The sequence below is a fragment of the Trifolium pratense genome, linkage group LG2, assembly GCF_020283565.1.
Source record: "Trifolium pratense cultivar HEN17-A07 linkage group LG2, ARS_RC_1.1, whole genome shotgun sequence".
NCBI classification, from domain to species: domain Eukaryota; kingdom Viridiplantae; phylum Streptophyta; class Magnoliopsida; order Fabales; family Fabaceae; genus Trifolium; species Trifolium pratense.
In genome coordinates, this window is record NC_060060.1 from 73,366,033 (window position 1) to 73,384,360 (window position 18,328).

General features: G+C 31.2%; 1 protein-coding gene, 1 long non-coding RNA gene and 1 pseudogene across 3 annotated transcripts; 1 reads left to right on the forward strand and 2 right to left on the reverse strand.

Annotated features, from left to right (window-relative positions):
- Positions 1–424: 424 nt before the first annotated feature.
- On the reverse strand, positions 425–1,546 carry LOC123911273. 2 transcript variants are annotated; one of them, XR_006810433.1, is made up of 3 exons: positions 1,422–1,546; positions 952–1,299; positions 425–852 (listed from the first exon to the last, which is right to left on the reverse strand). XR_006810433.1 is itself a non-coding variant. In XM_045962661.1 (2 exons), the coding sequence occupies exons 1-2, from the start codon at positions 1,494–1,496 to the stop codon at positions 1,021–1,023; spliced, it is 354 nt and encodes a 117-aa protein (XP_045818617.1). In that variant the 5' UTR covers positions 1,497–1,546; the 3' UTR covers positions 845–1,020. The 2 variants fall into 2 exon arrangements, 1 of the variants encoding a protein (XP_045818617.1); XM_045962661.1 differs by having other exon boundaries at positions 845–1,299.
- Positions 1,547–6,848: 5,302 nt separating this feature from the next.
- Positions 6,849–16,065, forward strand: LOC123911274 (annotated as a pseudogene).
- On the reverse strand, positions 12,764–16,477 carry LOC123911275. The gene is made up of 2 exons (XR_006810434.1): positions 15,912–16,477; positions 12,764–15,820 (listed from the first exon to the last, which is right to left on the reverse strand). It is a non-coding gene; the product is annotated as an uncharacterized LOC123911275 (long non-coding RNA).
- Positions 16,478–18,328: the final 1,851 nt, after the last annotated feature.

Consider the following 18,328-nt stretch of genomic DNA (forward strand, 5'->3'; position numbering starts at 1 on the left):
GCACAGGTTTGATTCATTAAACAGCTAACAGCTATATGCAAATCAAGGAATTCATTATCACTAAAATATAATAATGATGACAATTAGTTTAAATCATCAAATTTTTTCGAATGTCATTCCAATTTTTGAATTCTTTGTGTTTTTTCATGATTTCATAATCAATTCATTAAATTTTGTCAAATTTAAGCTTAGCATATTTATTTAATACATGTCAAGACCCACTTTCAACTTTGAATACACTTTTGCTTAAGCATTTAAATTAATTAAAATAACATTAAAACAAAGCAGCAAATAGTTTGATTCATTACAGACCATAAACTACATTCAATCCAAATCAGAGAAATAAAACTTAAACATTAAGCCTAAACATCAATAACATAAAGTACAACCAAACCAAGTTAAACTTATATAGCCTACACTTCAGGATTCAGCCTACACCTTCTAACATAATCATCTTCCTAATCTTAAAGAACAAACATTAAAACCAAATTAACTTAAAATTAGCCTAACATACTGCATAATCAACAGCCTCCAACAAGTTATCTTTGCAACCTCCCTTTTTTCCAACAATAACAAGCCTCCAACATAATCATCTTTCTCACTTCAGATTTTAAAAACGCGCACAACATTATTACCAGAGTTAACAAGTGAAAAATTAAAGCATAGTTCATCACCAGCAGGAAAACCATTTTTGCGACAAAAACCAAACCAACCAGGTCCTAAGGCAGACACCGGGAAAGGATTGTCGTGAATTGCAACTTGAAGATTAGTCTTTGTTCCATTGTCACAGTAAGCAGTTATCGCATTCACCTTAGAATTTCTCACAAAAATTGCAAACAAATTTCATATGCTCTGTTTTGCAAATTAAAACATCGTAAATATATATCTAAAATAACTGTCATCATAAACATGTTTAGAAATCACAAACATTACATAAATTATAAAACTCACCAAATATGGATTCCTTATGTTATCACGCTTAAGTTCCACTTGAAACCTAGCACAATTACCATGAGTATATCAGCTATGATAGTTTGGAATTTGATCTTCACTTTCAAATCTTCTTGAAGCCGTAATACCAAACAAACCTTGACCATGATAGGCAAAATGGATTTCTTCATTCTTATGAAGGTCGAAAACCTCTCTCATCTCTTTCCATCCATCCGTGAGAAGAGGATGGATTTCATCTTTGTTGTATGTAACAATATGATGTTCAAATCGATAATCCATTATCCTCCATTCTACAGGAAGTTCATGTCCAAATTCACGAATGAAATTTGGATCCACCTCTCCAAATTTCTAATTCAATTTTCAACAATCAATTAATTACTTAATTTCAACATGTATAAAAGGATTTACTTTAACCATTAACAAATAATCAAATCACAATTACATTAAATAAAACAGAAATTTCGTTTTACCTGATTAGAGAAGAACATGGTTGCAAAGCTCCCAAGAGGTGTAACATCGATTAAATCACAATAGTAGGTCTCCATGAATTATTGCAAGAGAACAAGGGGAAATAATATATTTGTTGATTGATGATATCAACCGATCTTTGTGTATATATCTATATCTCATATATTTATCTTTTGTTTTACATCAAAAGCATCAATAAAAATAATAAAAAATTAGATTACATTAGAGTAAATCTTATCTTATCCAACTACCAATAGTTGCTATGACAAGGTCACAATAATTGATACTTCCTCTGTCCAAATTTTATTGACACAGTTAACAGTTGTGCATTATATACAACTTTTTATTTGAACTAATTTTATTACTAATAAACAACAATAACAATTATCATATAACATATTCAGTTCGTGTGTATGAATATTTTGAAAAAAAATGTTTAGGTATGTTAAATTTTTGTTATTTTTTAGTTTACCTTAACACTTCGAAAAAATTGTTCAGCTTTGTAAAATTTTTCTATTTTTTTTTCTTTACCTGAACACTTTGAAAAACTTAGGTTATTTTTTTACATATCTACACACTTTTTTACATACCGGCACACTTTTTTTCAAACTGTTCAGTTAAAAAAAATAAAAAATTAATAAAATTTTACATATCTAAACAATTTTTTCCAAAGTAAGTAGGTAACAACATAAATTTATAAAAAAAATACATACCTACAAATTTTTTTTCATAGTCTTCAGGTAACAACAAAAAATTAGATAAATTTTACAGACCTGAACACTTTTTCCCAAATTGTATAAGCAACAAAATTATTTTAAAAAAATTTTACATCCCTAAACACATTTTTCCAAAGTATTCCGATAACCAAAAAATAATTTACATAAACACTTTTAAGAACTTAGGCTATTTTTTAAATAACTACACATTTTTTTACATACTGACACACTTTTTTTCAAAGTGTTCAGGTAAAACAATTAATTTTTTTTTACATATCTGAACAATTTTTCCCAAATTGAGTAGGTAACAAAATAAATTTAAAAAAAGTATACACACCTACACAATTTTTTTCAAAGTATTCAGGTAACATCAAAAAATTATATAAATTTTATAGACCTGAACACTTTTTCCCAAAGTATGTAGGTAAAATAAATTTGAAAAAATTTTACATAGCTACACATTTTTTTTCCAAATTTTGAAGTAACAACAAAAAAATTTAAAATTAAGGTTGGGGTTGATTGCCAATTTTGGGGTAGAAACAAAAATTTTCTAATGATTGATACAATATTTTTCGGCCCAGTTAGAACATCCTTTTGGCCCAATACAACAACCACATACAATATCCAACACTTCAAACACTATCATCGATCAACTAACCTTAAAAGGAGGCTGCAGCTGAAGCATTTCAGGTTTGTTACTCTTCTTCCTTAATACGATTTTTTGTTGTTGTTAAACCTGATGTTAAGGTTCAAAATAGGTTTAATATCCATTAATGAATCCATATCTAATTTTAAATTTAATCATTAATCATTATTTTCTGATTTTTTTTTATGGATTATGATAAATCTCATATAAGTTGAAAATCAATTCTTCAAATAACAAGAATGAAAATATCTTAAACATCATATTACGATTATCATCCATTCATTATTCCTTCAAGAATCATGTATGTTTGAATATTACTATTAATTCTATTTATTTTGATTACTGATTCTACGAAATCATTATACAGGATAAAAATGGATTCGTCAAATAACAGGTGTGAATCAATATTTCTTTGCGTTATTAATATTTGAAATTATTTTTACAGCCAATTATTTCCCAATTATTTTTCATATTATTACTGAGCAAATCATTCGAATTATAAACCCTAATTGGAAAAACTATTAGCTCAATGATTTTACTCATAATATTTCACATAACTTTGTTTACATGATATTTTATATCAATTTCATTATTCAGGATTTAAATTCCCAATTTTTGTTAAGATCAATATTCTCAATTGCAATTTCATCATATTCTGAATGTATCCTATATCATATGAATTTTTTTTTTATATAGTGACTATGGAATTGATGAAATGGAATCAGAATATGCAAAATTTCTGGAAGACTATGCAAAAAACTATGACTATTATGATGGTCAAGGATCACATCTAACTGATGACGACATATCACCTATTGATAATAATATAGAACCATGTACTGATAATGTATACGGTCAATCGTTTGCTAGATTGTCAATTAGTGGTCAACTAATAGAATCATATGTTTTTGAATTGACTCTTGCTGACCTAAACAAGGCAACAAAGACACAATTTGTAAGTTTTAATTAACCTCAAATTTATTTGTTTCATTGATTACTTACTACCATGTTGTTTATACTTTCTTATTCTAATAAATAATCTTACTTTTTGTAGACACTACTTTCTGAATTTAACAATTATGTAAGGCAATACAATTTTCATAAGTTGGTTCTACAAGTACCAAACAAGAGCAGTTCAATTGTTCACTTAAAATATCCAGACAATCATTCGGAGAATGTCAAGATTGCCAGAGGGTGGAAAAATTTCTGTTTTGACAACAATATTCAATTAGGAGATAGAATAAGTTTTGAATTCAAAGATATAACCTTAAATGTTTGTCAGGTTTCCATAGTTTAGACTAAGTTTTATGCTACAAGACTAAGCAACATTATGAAATTAATTATTTGTAGTCAAATTATGTTATTTCCTAAGTATTTCATATTCCGCTATATGGTTGTAATGGATTTTATGTTCAGTTATTTTTTATTTAACTATTATCGTAAAAAAGAATTGTGTCGATTAATGATAAACGCAACCTTCAAATCCAATTAATTGTTCTGTTTATCAAAAAATATTTCGTTGAAACCAACTACGTAACGCGCCGAAGGCGCGTGCAACACGCCGTAGAAGCCTTACGATCTAATTATATTGAAATGACACACATTGAATATGGGTTTAAAAGATTCGATATAGACTTTGTCATGGGCCAACTTTGTCTTTGGCCCAAATTGAATTATCTTTTATTGTATTATAATATATTATTTGTAGTACTTGCTCTATGAAATTGGCACAAGTCAATTCATTAATTTAGTAGGTATAACTTTCTAGCATTTGTACTGAAGATATGGGTAGTAATCTCTTGAAAAAAGTAGTACTTTATGAACTTTTTTTTAATTATATATTTTTATTAGTACTTACTCTAATAACTTTGATGATATATTCACATGTTTTTATCTATTCTTCATATCTTACTTTTACCATTCTATATATATATATATATATATATATATATTTTCCAACCACTTATAATTAGTCTTCTATATTAATCAAAATGTGTCGCAAAAATTTCCTCCAATTATTCAATAAAGTCCTAAAAAATTGTTTTTCCCCGTTCATCTACCCAATTATGTATGATTTTTATTATTTTTTTTCCTTTATACGATTTTTTATATTAAACACCATAAATTTGTCTGTAGTTATTTGGAGAGTTATGCATTTTTTCGTATCTCAATATTTACAAAAGCTAGGAATTTAACATTAATTTATATGCCGGATATTTGTTATAATTCAATATATCAACCGCGCATACATTATTCATGAAGTTTCACACGGTAATAAATTTGGCGTGTTGATTTAAGATTGAACAGTCTAAATCACTTGCATAGTAAAATAATATTTGCCGTCTATTTAAATCGTACGAGTGAAAAATATAACAGTTACAGCAAAATAATTAATTTTATTTTAGACTGAGTTGTTGTCTAAACGACAAATTTATCAACAAAAAAAAAAAATCCCAAACTAAAAAATTCATTACCTGCTAGTATCAAGGTAGGATACCCTTATAAGAAAGAAACAAACACAGATAATTTTAGTCCAAACAAATAGTAAAACAAATGTTTATTTAAAGGAATAAAGTGTATAGCATTCGGCTCAGTCTACCGTGCATGACCTTGATAGGTCATATATGGTACATGACTTGTTTCTTTCATTGGATCAAATATGGTACATGATATTATGATGCACCATCAGCACTGTATTTTAATCTTTTTTTTACTATAATTTTTTCACAGAATTGCATATCTATTTTGAAGATTTTAAAAGTCAATACAATTTTATAAAATTTTTAAAACAGATATGTGACTGTGTTGAAAAAAATAAAATAATAAAAACTAAACTTTGACAATATATATCATAAGAGTTTAATTTATATGTACTGTCGGTGTTTTTTTTTTTTGCAAAGCGTTCAATAATATATCAACACATCATGTATTGTGTTTAAAAACGCATGACGTGTCACATTTATTAAATGATATGCCAACGCATCATTGGATACATGTGTAAAAAAAATTTACACTGACAATACATATAAATTAAATTCATATTATAAAGTACTTGATGAAGAAAAAAAAATTTAAAAATAAATAAATAAAAAAGTGGAAAAAAATAAAGTGGAAAAATATTGTGCCGACGGTGCATCATAATATTATGTACCCTATTTATTCTAATGAAAGAAACAAGTCATGTACCATACATGACCTATCAAGGACATGCACGGTAGACTGAGCCATAGCATGACTTTCATTATTTAAGATACTAAAGTGAAACTATGTCAACAAAAAAAAAACTAAAGTGAAACAAAACTTAAAGTAATAAATTGTATAAGGTTTATAAAGGTAAAAGACTAAAATGAAACAAACAAATTTTAAGGACCAAAGTGAAACTTAAGTTAAAATTAACTTCTTTTGTTTTTTGACAATAAAAACTTAAAATTAATTTATGAAACTATAAGTGCAATTTAGTTTTTTTAATTTATTTATAGGATAATTAGATATGTCCATGAATATTTTTAGTTGGTAGTAACATCGCATTATCCTAACTCGTTTGGTTGATGGAGGAAAAACAATAATAGTAACACCTTAAAAAATAAGGCTTAACTACACATTTGGTCCCTTACGTTTATTTTAGGTTTCAATTTGGTCCCTTATGTTTAAAAAGAATCAATTTGGTCCCTTACGTTTATTTTAGGTTTCAAGTTAGTCATTTCCGTTAATTTTGTCACTAACATCGTTTGAACAGTACACGTGTCAGCGTGTCCAAGTGCCACGTGTCAGTCCATATATGCAAATTGACTGCCACATGTGACAAAATTGACGGAAAAAACTAACTTGAAACCTAAAATAAACGTAAGGGACCAAATTGATACTTTTTAAATGTAAGGGACCAAATTAAAACCTAAAATAAACGTAAGGGACCAAATGTATAAAATCTAAAAAAATAAAATAAAATAAACGAATAACGAAAGGGACAAACGAATTCTGGCGGCAAAAGGTAAGCTTCGACTGAATTGGCCGGCCTTACCTAAAATATTAGTAGCATCTTGTCTTCTTCTTCTTAGATTTATGAAGAAGAAGAAGAAGAAGAAGAAGAAGAAGAAGAAATATAAAAGATTATATCATATTTCTTCATATTTCTTCTTCTTCTGTGACGTTCCCAATTCCATAATCTATCATGGATTCATCATCTCTCTTCATTTCTCTCATCTTCATCTTCTCACTCCTCATCTCTTCCTCCAAACCAACCCTATCGTCCACCCTCAGCGTTGACGCTATCTCTCGCACTCTTCAAATCCAACACCGAGAAAGATCACCGCCTGCTGTCCAAGAAGCTGCCGCTGGCTCCCTCCTCTCCCGCTTGCTCCCTTCTCATTCCTCTTCCTTCCATTTCAGGATCCTCTCTAAGGTATTTCAATTTCATCTTTCTTTCTATTTCTACTCTTGTTTGCACTTTGCATTGACCTATTATAATTCTAGTGGTTTTCAATTTTTTGACTAGTTTTTGTTATTAACAGAACCAATGCGGAGGTGAATATTATTGTTTCACTATCAATAATCATCCTTCTTTCACGACACAAGGGAGTCCTCAAATTCAGTATGTTACCTTTCAATTTCTTTATAAACCGAGTTTGTGTTTATTTTAGCAACAAATTAATTGTTAATCTTATCGATATTTTATTTATTAAGTTTAATTCCACAAAATTGGTCCCCTATTTTAAAATCACTCAATTTTGGTCCCTCTATCAAATTTTTATATTTTAAATTGTGATTTTACGTATTTTAAATAGCATGACATACAATTTCATTATGTAGATTTATCCAGGTGAATTAATTGTTTACGTTTCATTAACTAAATTACAAAAATGAGTAATTTATGAAATTGAAACCAAAGTTTTTAACTAGTTTTCTTGTAATTTCATGACTTTTGTATGTCATCATTTAAAATATGTTAAATCACCATTTTTAAATACAAAACTCTAATGAAGGGACCAAAGACAAATGATTTTGGTTCAACAATCTATAAGCTAAACGAACATATGATGATTTTGGTGCAATTCTGAACAGAATTGAAGGCACAACAGGAGTGGACATTGTTGCTGGTTTGCACTGGTATTTGAAGCATTGGTGTGGTTCACATATATCTTGGGACAAAACTGGTGGCTCCCAACTATTTTCAGTACCCAATGTGGGGTTTCTGCCACGTGTTCACGATGCCGGAATTTCAGTTCAGAGGCCTGTTCCATGGAACTATTACCAGAATGCTGTTACTTCTAGCTGTAAACTACTTCTCTTTTGTTTTCATATAATATTTCTTTGGCGCTGTGTGTGGAATTGACATCAGAAGATTTCATTTCATTTTCATCGTGATCTTGTTATCTGCTTTTGGAAGATTCTTTTGCTTGGTGGGACTGGAAAAGATGGGAAAAGGAAATTGACTGGATGGCATTGCATGGTGTCAACTTGCCACTTGCATTTACGGGACAGGAGGCTATCTGGCATAAAGTGTTCAAGGTCATTTTCATACCAATTTGTCTTTACATAATTCTTGGTATGGGCTTGGGATTATAAGTTTCCTGAAATTAGTTTTGGAACCTTACAAATCATGCACCATGATAGAAGATTAGTTAGTAATTAATTAATTAAATAATTAACTACTATCTAATAATTATTTATAGCCGGTGCTTTCCATGTATTCAAGTAACTTTTGATTAGATATTTAGAGGCATTCTTTTCAGATGTCATCCAATTCTATGCTAGGTTTTAGAACTACAACAGCACACTTAAGCTGTGCCTATGCACATCTATTTGAATATAGTTTTAATGAGTTTTATTGCAACCTAATCCCCAAAGGAAATATATAGAGCTATCTAGCCGTCTTGTAAGATTTGGTAAATGTCCAAGGTGCAGTTAGATTGGTACAGTTGTTCTCTGGTACACCTTTCTTGTTGTGTAATTTTAGCATTTTCTGCTTGGATATTTTGGTTTTATTGACCTTTTGACAATGATAAAGAAATAAAAATGTACAACTTGATTTAGGCATCATCATACTAGTAGCTCTGTAATCTCAGATATTGTGTAACACAATTCTGCTCCACGAAGTATTTCTGAGATAGCCGACCTTATATTCAATCTACAGGAGAAATTTAACATGAGCATTTCTAATTTGAATGATTTCTTTGGAGGCCCAGCATTTCTTGCATGGTCACGCATGGGAAATTTACACGGGTAAGTGATAGAGTTCATAGGCTTCTTGTTTGATATTGATACCAAATCATAGATTGAAATGATTTATGTGGAAACTAGAATAATGAATATTACTTTTCAGTTTCATTATGAAATCGTCAAGCTTGATGCTTTTAGTAAACAGTCTTTATCCATGGATAAGCTAGAGTTTCATTGTCATCATACCTGGATATAGTTTGAGAGAATGAGTAATTATGCTTTAAATGATATTTCAATTCCAGATGGGGTGGACCACTGCCGCAGAGCTGGTTTGATCAACAATTAATCTTACAGAAGAAAATTCTTGCCAGAATGTATGAGCTAGGGATGACTCCTGGTACTGATTTATCATTAGTAATTACTTTCATTGACTTTTCTACCAGACAGTGGTAAATTATTGTCGAATGTTATGCAAACTACAAATTAACCAAAGAGAAAATAAATAAATATTTTTCATTTGTGTTTCAGTCCACCTTCGACTCCTTTTCTGGAAGTAATTTTAATAATGAATAATTGCTTTTCAGTCCTACCAGCTTTTTCTGGAAATGTCCCTGCTGCCCTGAAATCTATATTTCCATCAGCAAAAATAACACGCTTGGGAAATTGGTAAGTACAACATTGTACGCGTTGACTTGAGCTTGGTGTAATTAGTCTTACCGAACAACCACATTGGTTTAAGAGTGTGTTTAGTTAAGTGTTTATTGAATAAATGTTTATCGTCTAAGCATTATGTATAAGCTATTTCTTTAATAAAATACAAAACATGCTTAAATCATTTTCGTGTAAGCTGTATGCTATATAGAGATGATGTCTTAGGTGAGAATTATGAAAAATTGAAAATCAATCATTGAAGCTGGCTTGGATATGTAAGTTGCATGTTCTAGCACCTGTAAACTCTTCACCACCCTATGAAAAAGGTAGAAGTATCATCTTACACATTGAAATCCTAGCACCTGTACAGACTTAACCACCTTAAAACGATAAACATGTTTTTTATGTTGGTAATGGTTAATAAGAAGTATTTAACTTTAACACCCTGTAGCTATAACTGAGGTCAATAATGAGGGAACTAAATCCTAACAGTCACTGATTTTACTTTTATGAATATTGAATACATCCACTGCCTGTATATAGCTAAAACGGAAAGACTTGTACTACTACATGTAAAACTGAGATCAATCACAAAAGTGACAAATCTTACCGACCACCGATATTGCTTTTCTGAATATTATTCACAGTGTATTTGTATGGCTTAACCTAGTTAATGCATAGGGAAGCATTTGTGTCTTATTGAACTTCACCAACCAATGTACGTAGATGAAACTGAAAGAAAACAGAGAGCTAGTCTGCATAGAATAGGGCACGCAGTCACATAACTGCACAACTTAATACATAACAATAAACTCTCATAATGCCCGAAGTTATAGCAAAGACGCCATAGCCCTGGAACCAGCAAGAAAATCACCAATAATGACCTCATTGCCTGTAATTGTATTCATTTTCCTGATGCTTTTACATCCACAAATTTTATTGACCAATTTTTCATAGGTTTTCTGTTAAGAATGACCTCAAATGGTGCTGCACTTATCTTCTGGATGCAACTGATCCCTTGTTTGTTGAGATCGGGAGAGCATTTGTTGAACAACAATTGCAAGGTGATATACATTCTTTCTAACTTAATTGTCTATAATTAATGACATGGTAAAAATGAAAACAACCATTCTGAAATATATATCCACATATCAGTTAACATTTTGTGTTATTTGATTACCTTTTCACCCAGAGTATGGAAGAACCAGCCACATATATAACTGGTAAGTTTTTCTTTGCTTATCAATTATTTATAGAAATTAAAATTTTCATTGCTCCAATATTTGTGGAAATGGCTGTATTTTGGTTCACGGAATACTTTTTGAACACTTTTTCTTTTATGTAATATTGCATTATGGAGGTCCTTCCTAGCATACATTGGTATTCTTTAGTTCTATGTAGACTCCTCAGATAATAATGCATATCAATAATTTCATGCTTAAATCCTACCCTCATATAATATTTCTCATGTGGCTGTCACATCTTCCCCGATAAGGATTTTCATGTTCACAGACCTTTTACAAGTAAAACTCTAGTTGGCTTATTCTTAAATTTGTATGAAGCTTATGCTTCAATTTTGTTTTTGTTAAACTGCATAATGATGTACGTACTGACCTACTGGGCTAAGTAGTAACTAGTAAGTATAATATAACAACCAGGTTTAAGTTATGTTTTTACTATTTTACTTTCATTTGATATCTTATGGAGTTGAAATGTTTACTATTAGTTACAGATATGCTATTCAATTAAGTTTGGATGCTAACTTATGTTTTTGAATAATATTTTTGAAACATGTGAATCTAACAGGTTTACATATGCAGTATGAGTTATTAAACTCTCAAGTTAGATAACCGTGACCAATGCATCCAAATATAAGGAAATGAGTATTTTATCATTAAGAAATAGATATTTTGTTATATATCCCCATATTATTTGACTTATTGTTTATATGTATATGCACCACCACACTTGATTCCATTTCTCTTGTTCATTAAGAACATGCCCTTTCATCCATTAACATATAGTATGATGGATCAATCACAGTGATACCTTTGATGAGAACACCCCACCCATCAATGATCCAGAGTACATTTCTTCATTAGGTGCGGCAATATTTAAAGGAATGCAGAGTGGTGATAATGACGCTGTTTGGTTGATGCAGGTGACAGGAATTAGTTAGCTTTTTTTTTTTTTTTCAATTTAAACTTTATCTGGTGCTTCTAAGTTCTGGCTTTTGTATATAACTAAGCAAACATTTTCATCCAAGTAGATTTATGCATCCTCTAAACTCAAATGATTCTTTTTTATTTATTTATTTATGCAGGGGTGGCTATTTTCATATGATCCGTTTTGGAGACCTCCTCAAATGAAGGTTCTTATTTTTGTTCCCCAACTTCATTGCTTGTTTTGACAACAAGTCTTAATATAAAAGTTAATTATCATTCATATGTGATTTTTCTTTGTGCGTGTTTTCAGGCCCTTTTGCATTCTGTTCCTGTGGGAAAGCTGGTTGTTCTTGACTTGTTTGCCGAAGTAAAACCCATATGGGCTACAACAGAGCAGTTTTATGGTGTTCCTTACATCTGGAAAGTCATTTTCCATCATTTATTTATAAATAAAAATAGGGTAAATTTTACTCCCTTTCATGAGAGAAGTTTGGATTACACTCTCCTCTTTTATGTTAAAATCTACATCTCCATTCCTTGAGAAATAAATATATTACACTTTAGTTCATTTTAACGTAAACAAACCTTTTAATGAAAAGGTAAAATGAAGCTTTAAATTCCCTTTGTATTGGTTTCTGAACTTTGTTGACAATAGGGATTGAAAACTATATGTTAGTGACATTGAGAATTAAAAAATAGAGATAAAAATATTCATAAGAACTTGACTATATTAAAATGGGCTAAAGTGTAATGTATATTATTTATCAAGGATGGAAATGGTATATTTTAACATGAGAGGGAAGGCGTAGCTCAAGCTTTTTACAGGGGATGAAAGTGTGATTTTCTCAAAAACAATAATTGTCTTCTAAATTTGTTTCCTCTAAAACAAGATATATATCCACTTAAATGTGAAGATTATATATTTTGATGAGATAAATCTTGGGAGTAAATTGAATTAATTAATTTTGTTTATATATGTATATGCATTTCATCATAATCTAAACCATTGATTTTCTAATGAAAAGTTATAACTTCTCTATTGTGAATGCCCAATTTTGCATTAGTTGGCTATCATTACACTTCCCTCCACTATACTTAGTATACAGGGGTAGCTTCACACTCTCTTTTATGTAAACATACACGGTATAAATATGTGAATATATTTTCCAGTGCCTCCTATAGTTTCACATACACCAAAGTTTACTTGGACGTTATCAGCTTGGACCAGCATTCAGCAGTTAAAACCAGTGATTTTATAGATATCTGCTATGTATAACTATGACAATGATGCTATATGGAAATATAGTAACTAGCACTTGTGTTGTATGCATCCTTATTCATTTTGATTGTATTTTTTAATGTTCTTTTAATTGACTGGGTGTGTTGTTGTGCTTGACAGGTGTATGCTGCACAATTTTGCAGGAAACGTTGAGATGTATGGGTTATTAGATGCAGTAGCATCTGGGCCAATTGAAGCACGTACAAGTGTTAACTCAACAATGGCAAGCTATTCTTTTTTGTTTACGGCTCAATTCCATATTTAGTGTGTCTGTGTCACTTTTGAATTACAGTAAAATAAGTAATGAAAAGTAAAGAGATTATAGGCTCACAAATATAGATATCAAATTGATATGCTCTGTTAAGATTATGATTGTCAGGTTATTATTATTAAAGCAAGTAATGTTGTTAATTATTTTTCTATAACTTGGTTTTTTTTCTGACAAATTCTATAACTTGGTTTTTTCTGACAAATTCTATAACTTGTTAAAATCATACTTCTCATACCTGCTTGATTTTCTGAAGGTTGGAGTTGGAATGTCAATGGAAGGTATCGAACAGAATCCCATAGTATATGATCTGATGTCTGAAATGGCATTTCAGCACAAGAAAATTAATGTTAAGGTAACGATGATAGAATCTTAGTACCAGTAGGTTGCACTATTTCACTCAAGGTTTTATCATGTTCTCGTGCTAGCCGGATCTCCGGTGGGCCATGACCTATGGAACCCATCACAATGTGGATGCCCAGTATTTTGAATCTAGAGATTCACTCCTACTGTTTGCAACATTTTAGGAGAAACTTTCTACCACGAATTTAGTTATTCACCTCTACTTTGTAATTTTGGACATCGGATATAATTCCGACATACTTTCTACCGAACAATCAGAATATTTATGAACCTCAATATGCTGACAATTATGATCAAAATATATGTCATATAAATGCCGTTAACCTTGAATGAAATAAGCATAACCAGGGGAACAGTGTAGTGTATTCCTTATGGCATGTCTTTTATTTGTGGTAATGTTATTCTTCCTAGACGCAACTGCTTTGTGAACTTGAGGCTATGAAGCATGACACACACAAGGACATTCAAACACTGACATATAAATACTAGTAATAATTTGAAAAAATAAAATTGATTGAACGTAACCACCCATGTTAGTGTCGTATGAATGTCGATGTTACATAGCCTGGAGGTCAAATTGTGTGAACAGCCTCTCCCAACCCCCAGACCACACTTTTTGGGAGCCTCGTGCACTGCTCCACCTTTGAAAGTTATTTTTGCATATTTAATAAGCTAATTGGGTTTAACAATAATGTTATTGAATATATGAAGTCGAGGACTGAAATGCATTATGGTTATTGAATATATATGAAGCCGGAGACTTAGTCCATGCTTTGTTTTATTTAATTTCTATTTTCACTAGTTTGGTATTATTTGCAGACTGAAATGCATTATGGTTGTTCCTATTTCAGGTGTGGGTTGATTTGTATTCAACTAGACGATATGGAAGACAAGTTCCTTTGATACAAGAGGGATGGAATGTCTTGTATCATACCATTTACAATTGCACTGATGGAGCCTATGTAAGTAGTTGGTTGTTACTTATAACCTGCTGCTAGTAATTTCTTCCAGTCCTTCAATATATTTTCATTTACTGTCTTGCCTTTATTACTACACTCCCTTTTTATGTGTTATATTTATGTTAAGCAAAAAAAAAATTGTGTATTTCATTTTCTCCCTAATCAACAATACAAAAGGGTATATCACAATATGCCAATTTATTTCTCGGCTGCATATCTTATGTTCAATTTCAACTGCACATGCATAAATTAGAAGGTCATGTTTGAGTTTTACCAGATATTTTTGGTGTGTGGGAACAGGACAAAAACAGAGATATCATTGTAGCATTCCCAGACGTAGACCCTTCCTTACTTTCAGTAGAGCACAAACACTCTCGCCCCTATGGCAAGCCATTCTCGAGAGCAATTATCAAGGAAATAACTGATTCATTTGATCGACCTCACTTATGGTATTCAACAGTAGAAGTAATTTATGCATTGGAGCTATTTATATCTAGTGGAGATGAACTTTCAAAAAGTAGTACTTATAGGTGAGAGAAGTTGGTTACATAAGAATTCTCACTCCTCTTAAAGTACCTCGCCAAAATGTAGCTCGAAATTCTCTTATTGTATGCTAAGGTTCAATATCCAGATTCATGCTATTTATTCTTTATCAGGTATGACCTTGTTGATCTGACCAGACAAGTCTTAGCAAAATATGCAAATCAACTGTTCTATAACGTCATTGAGGCATACCAATCACATGATGTTCATGAAGTGGCCCTACTCGGCCAAAAATTTCTGGACCTGGTGGAAGATTTGGACGCATTGTTGGCTTTGCCATGATGGATTTCTTCTAGGCCCTTGGTTAGATAGTGCAATACAACTAGCTCAAAATGAAGAACAGAAGAGACAGGTTTGGTTTACTTCTATTGACATAAAACTGAAATCCATCTAACCCTATACTTCTATTGATTTATAGTTCTATACATTTTCAGTTTGAATGGAATGCTAGAACTCAAATCACCATGTGGTTTGACAACACAGATGAAGAAGCCAGTCTGCTTCGCGACTATGGTATGAACAACAGTTAACAAAGAAAAAGAAAATAAAATTATTGTAATGTGTGGGTATACTAAATGATTTCATGCTGTTTTACCATTTTCGACAGGAAACAAGTACTGGAGTGGGCTTCTGCATGATTATTATGGCCCCAGAGCTGCAATTTATTTTAAATATCTAAGAGAAAGCTTAGAAAAAGATGAGGATTTCAATCTAAAGGAATGGAGGAGGGAATGGATAAAACTTACCAATGATTGGCAAAGCAGTAGAAATATATTTCCAGTTGTAAGTAGAGGAGATGCTTTAAGCACTTCGCGGCGGCTCTTCAACAAATACCTCAACCTGAGCAATCCCAAAACACTGGAGAGCTGGAGTGAACGCTTGTCAATGAAATTTCAATGAACTCTTCTATTAAATGTATATGAAACCAAAACCATATTGTTAAGGTGGGAAAGGAAAATCATGGCTTTCCTGTTTGTGCAAAATATGTACAATAAACCTTTTGTTTCTCATTAATGGGAGAATAACTGAATAAGGATCCCTTTGTCTAAACAAAACATTCCACAAGTCCTATGCCGAAATTGTTAGGTCAGACGTTATGACTGGGGTTCGAACCCCCATTCCCTCACTTGTGTGTGTGAGTTTATGGTGGTTTTGTCATTTTGTCTATGTACCCAATAAAAAAAGCATTCCAACCAAGCAAAAAAGTATCTGAAGCTGGCTACCATTAACAAAACCCAGGGACCAGGGTTCTTGTGTGAACAAAACAGTTTCTTTTGATAGAATTATTCACTGGAAAAGGGGTGGTCCTTCCTATTGACTTTTTCTTTTCTAGTTTTTTAATAGCTATCTCTATTTGATGGTGGAAACCACCTAGATGAGTCCTAGAGCTTTCAAAGAATAAGTGCATAGCCGCCAAGGCATAAAAAAATGTGGCCACCAATTATAGACTTGTACGTATAATATAACGTAAAGCACAAGCGTGTGTTTTATGGCATCTGTTGTTGGTCCAAGTTTTTCTGGAATAAAATTAATTTTCTTAGTCAAATATACGTCTTCTAGAAGGTTCCCAATGAGAAAACGAGTTATCTTTGTGGATGCCTTCATAAAGTATCAAAGTCCACGTCAGAACATTAGCTTTTTTTTTTTTGACAAAATCAGAACATTAGCTTAGCAAATGCCATTAAGAAAGATTTTGGTGGATTGCTTAATCTACTTTGCCAACTACTTTTGAACTAGTCCTATAAAATGCATTGAACTAGTTCTCAATTCTTCATCTTCAAATACCAATATCATTATCCTAGTGCTCCAATTCCTCAATTGTTTGTTTCCCACATAATTTTTCAGCTCTCTCTCTCTCTCTCTCCATTTAACAAATTCATTGAAGAAAATGAGTTCTTATGGAACATCCTGGGCTGACCAGTGGGACGGTGGCCCTGACCCTTTGAACGGTTCCGACCAATCCAAAAAGAAGAGCAACAACGTCCTAGGAAAGACCAAGACAGTGGCCTCTACTGGTGTCAAGAAATTGAAGGAGGGTACCTCTGTTAGCCTCCAATGGATTAAGACCAAGTATAACAAAACCACCAACAAACATTAAAAAGTGCTTGTAGTTTCTCTTCTATTTATTGTACATGTTAATATTTGATCCGGTTGACTACTATTACTACTACTACTACCAAACATGTCTTTAATTTGGCCTTCTAATTCATTTTTTATTCTTGATGTGTGAGATGAGTTTGCATGGACATGCATAGCCCTTTATTCTGTAGGAGATATGGTTGGATCTTTAGCTCTATTTTTTTTCCTTCTTGATGGTTTAGCATTGTTGTATACTTTGTTTTGTATTTGTATATTTATATAAATATATAATATAATATAAAGTTTAGTAAAAAAAAATATATATATATATAATATAAAGTTTGAGTTTTCAATTTTATAGTTTCCCTTTATCTCTTGTGTTTGCCACCCATAAGGCTTGAAAATCAACAATTACAACTTTCAGAGATTAATGAGTATACCCGTGACACCTCACATCCTTGTTCAACAAAATTAATGATACCTCACCCCTCGTCAAAGATATATATCGGTCATGCTAAATGGTTTTTCCGAAACAATGATTAAGGATATAAAAATAAAAATAAAAGCAAAAATTTATAATAAAAGAGTTTTTTTTTTAACATTTTAATGCATTAAATACACTATTTTCAAGATATTCATAGAAATTAGGGGAGGGTGAATATGAAATAGATAAAAAATATCGGTGAGAGATGAATAGTTTGGGGAATTTGCAATTTTAACGGAAAAAATAAGGAAAAGTGGTTGACAGGAGACAAATTAACATTTTAAATATTTTAAATAAATAAAAAATATTGACATGGCAAAATGGTATAATCCAACTTACATAGTCTACTTATATTCTTTAAATTCAACTTATATAAGTTCATATTATGTACAAAAAATGTCAAAAACATGCCAAACTTTTGCCCGTTAAGGACTAAAACAAAATAGAAATTTTATTGGAATGAAAACTGTGATTTATTTTTATATGGACGAAAAGTAAATTCATTAATTTTATAAGGCTGAAAAACATATTTAACCTTTTATTTATTGAATGTTCTTCTTCTTATAAGGTTTGGGGCATGTGCCCTTAGAGCAACTTTAT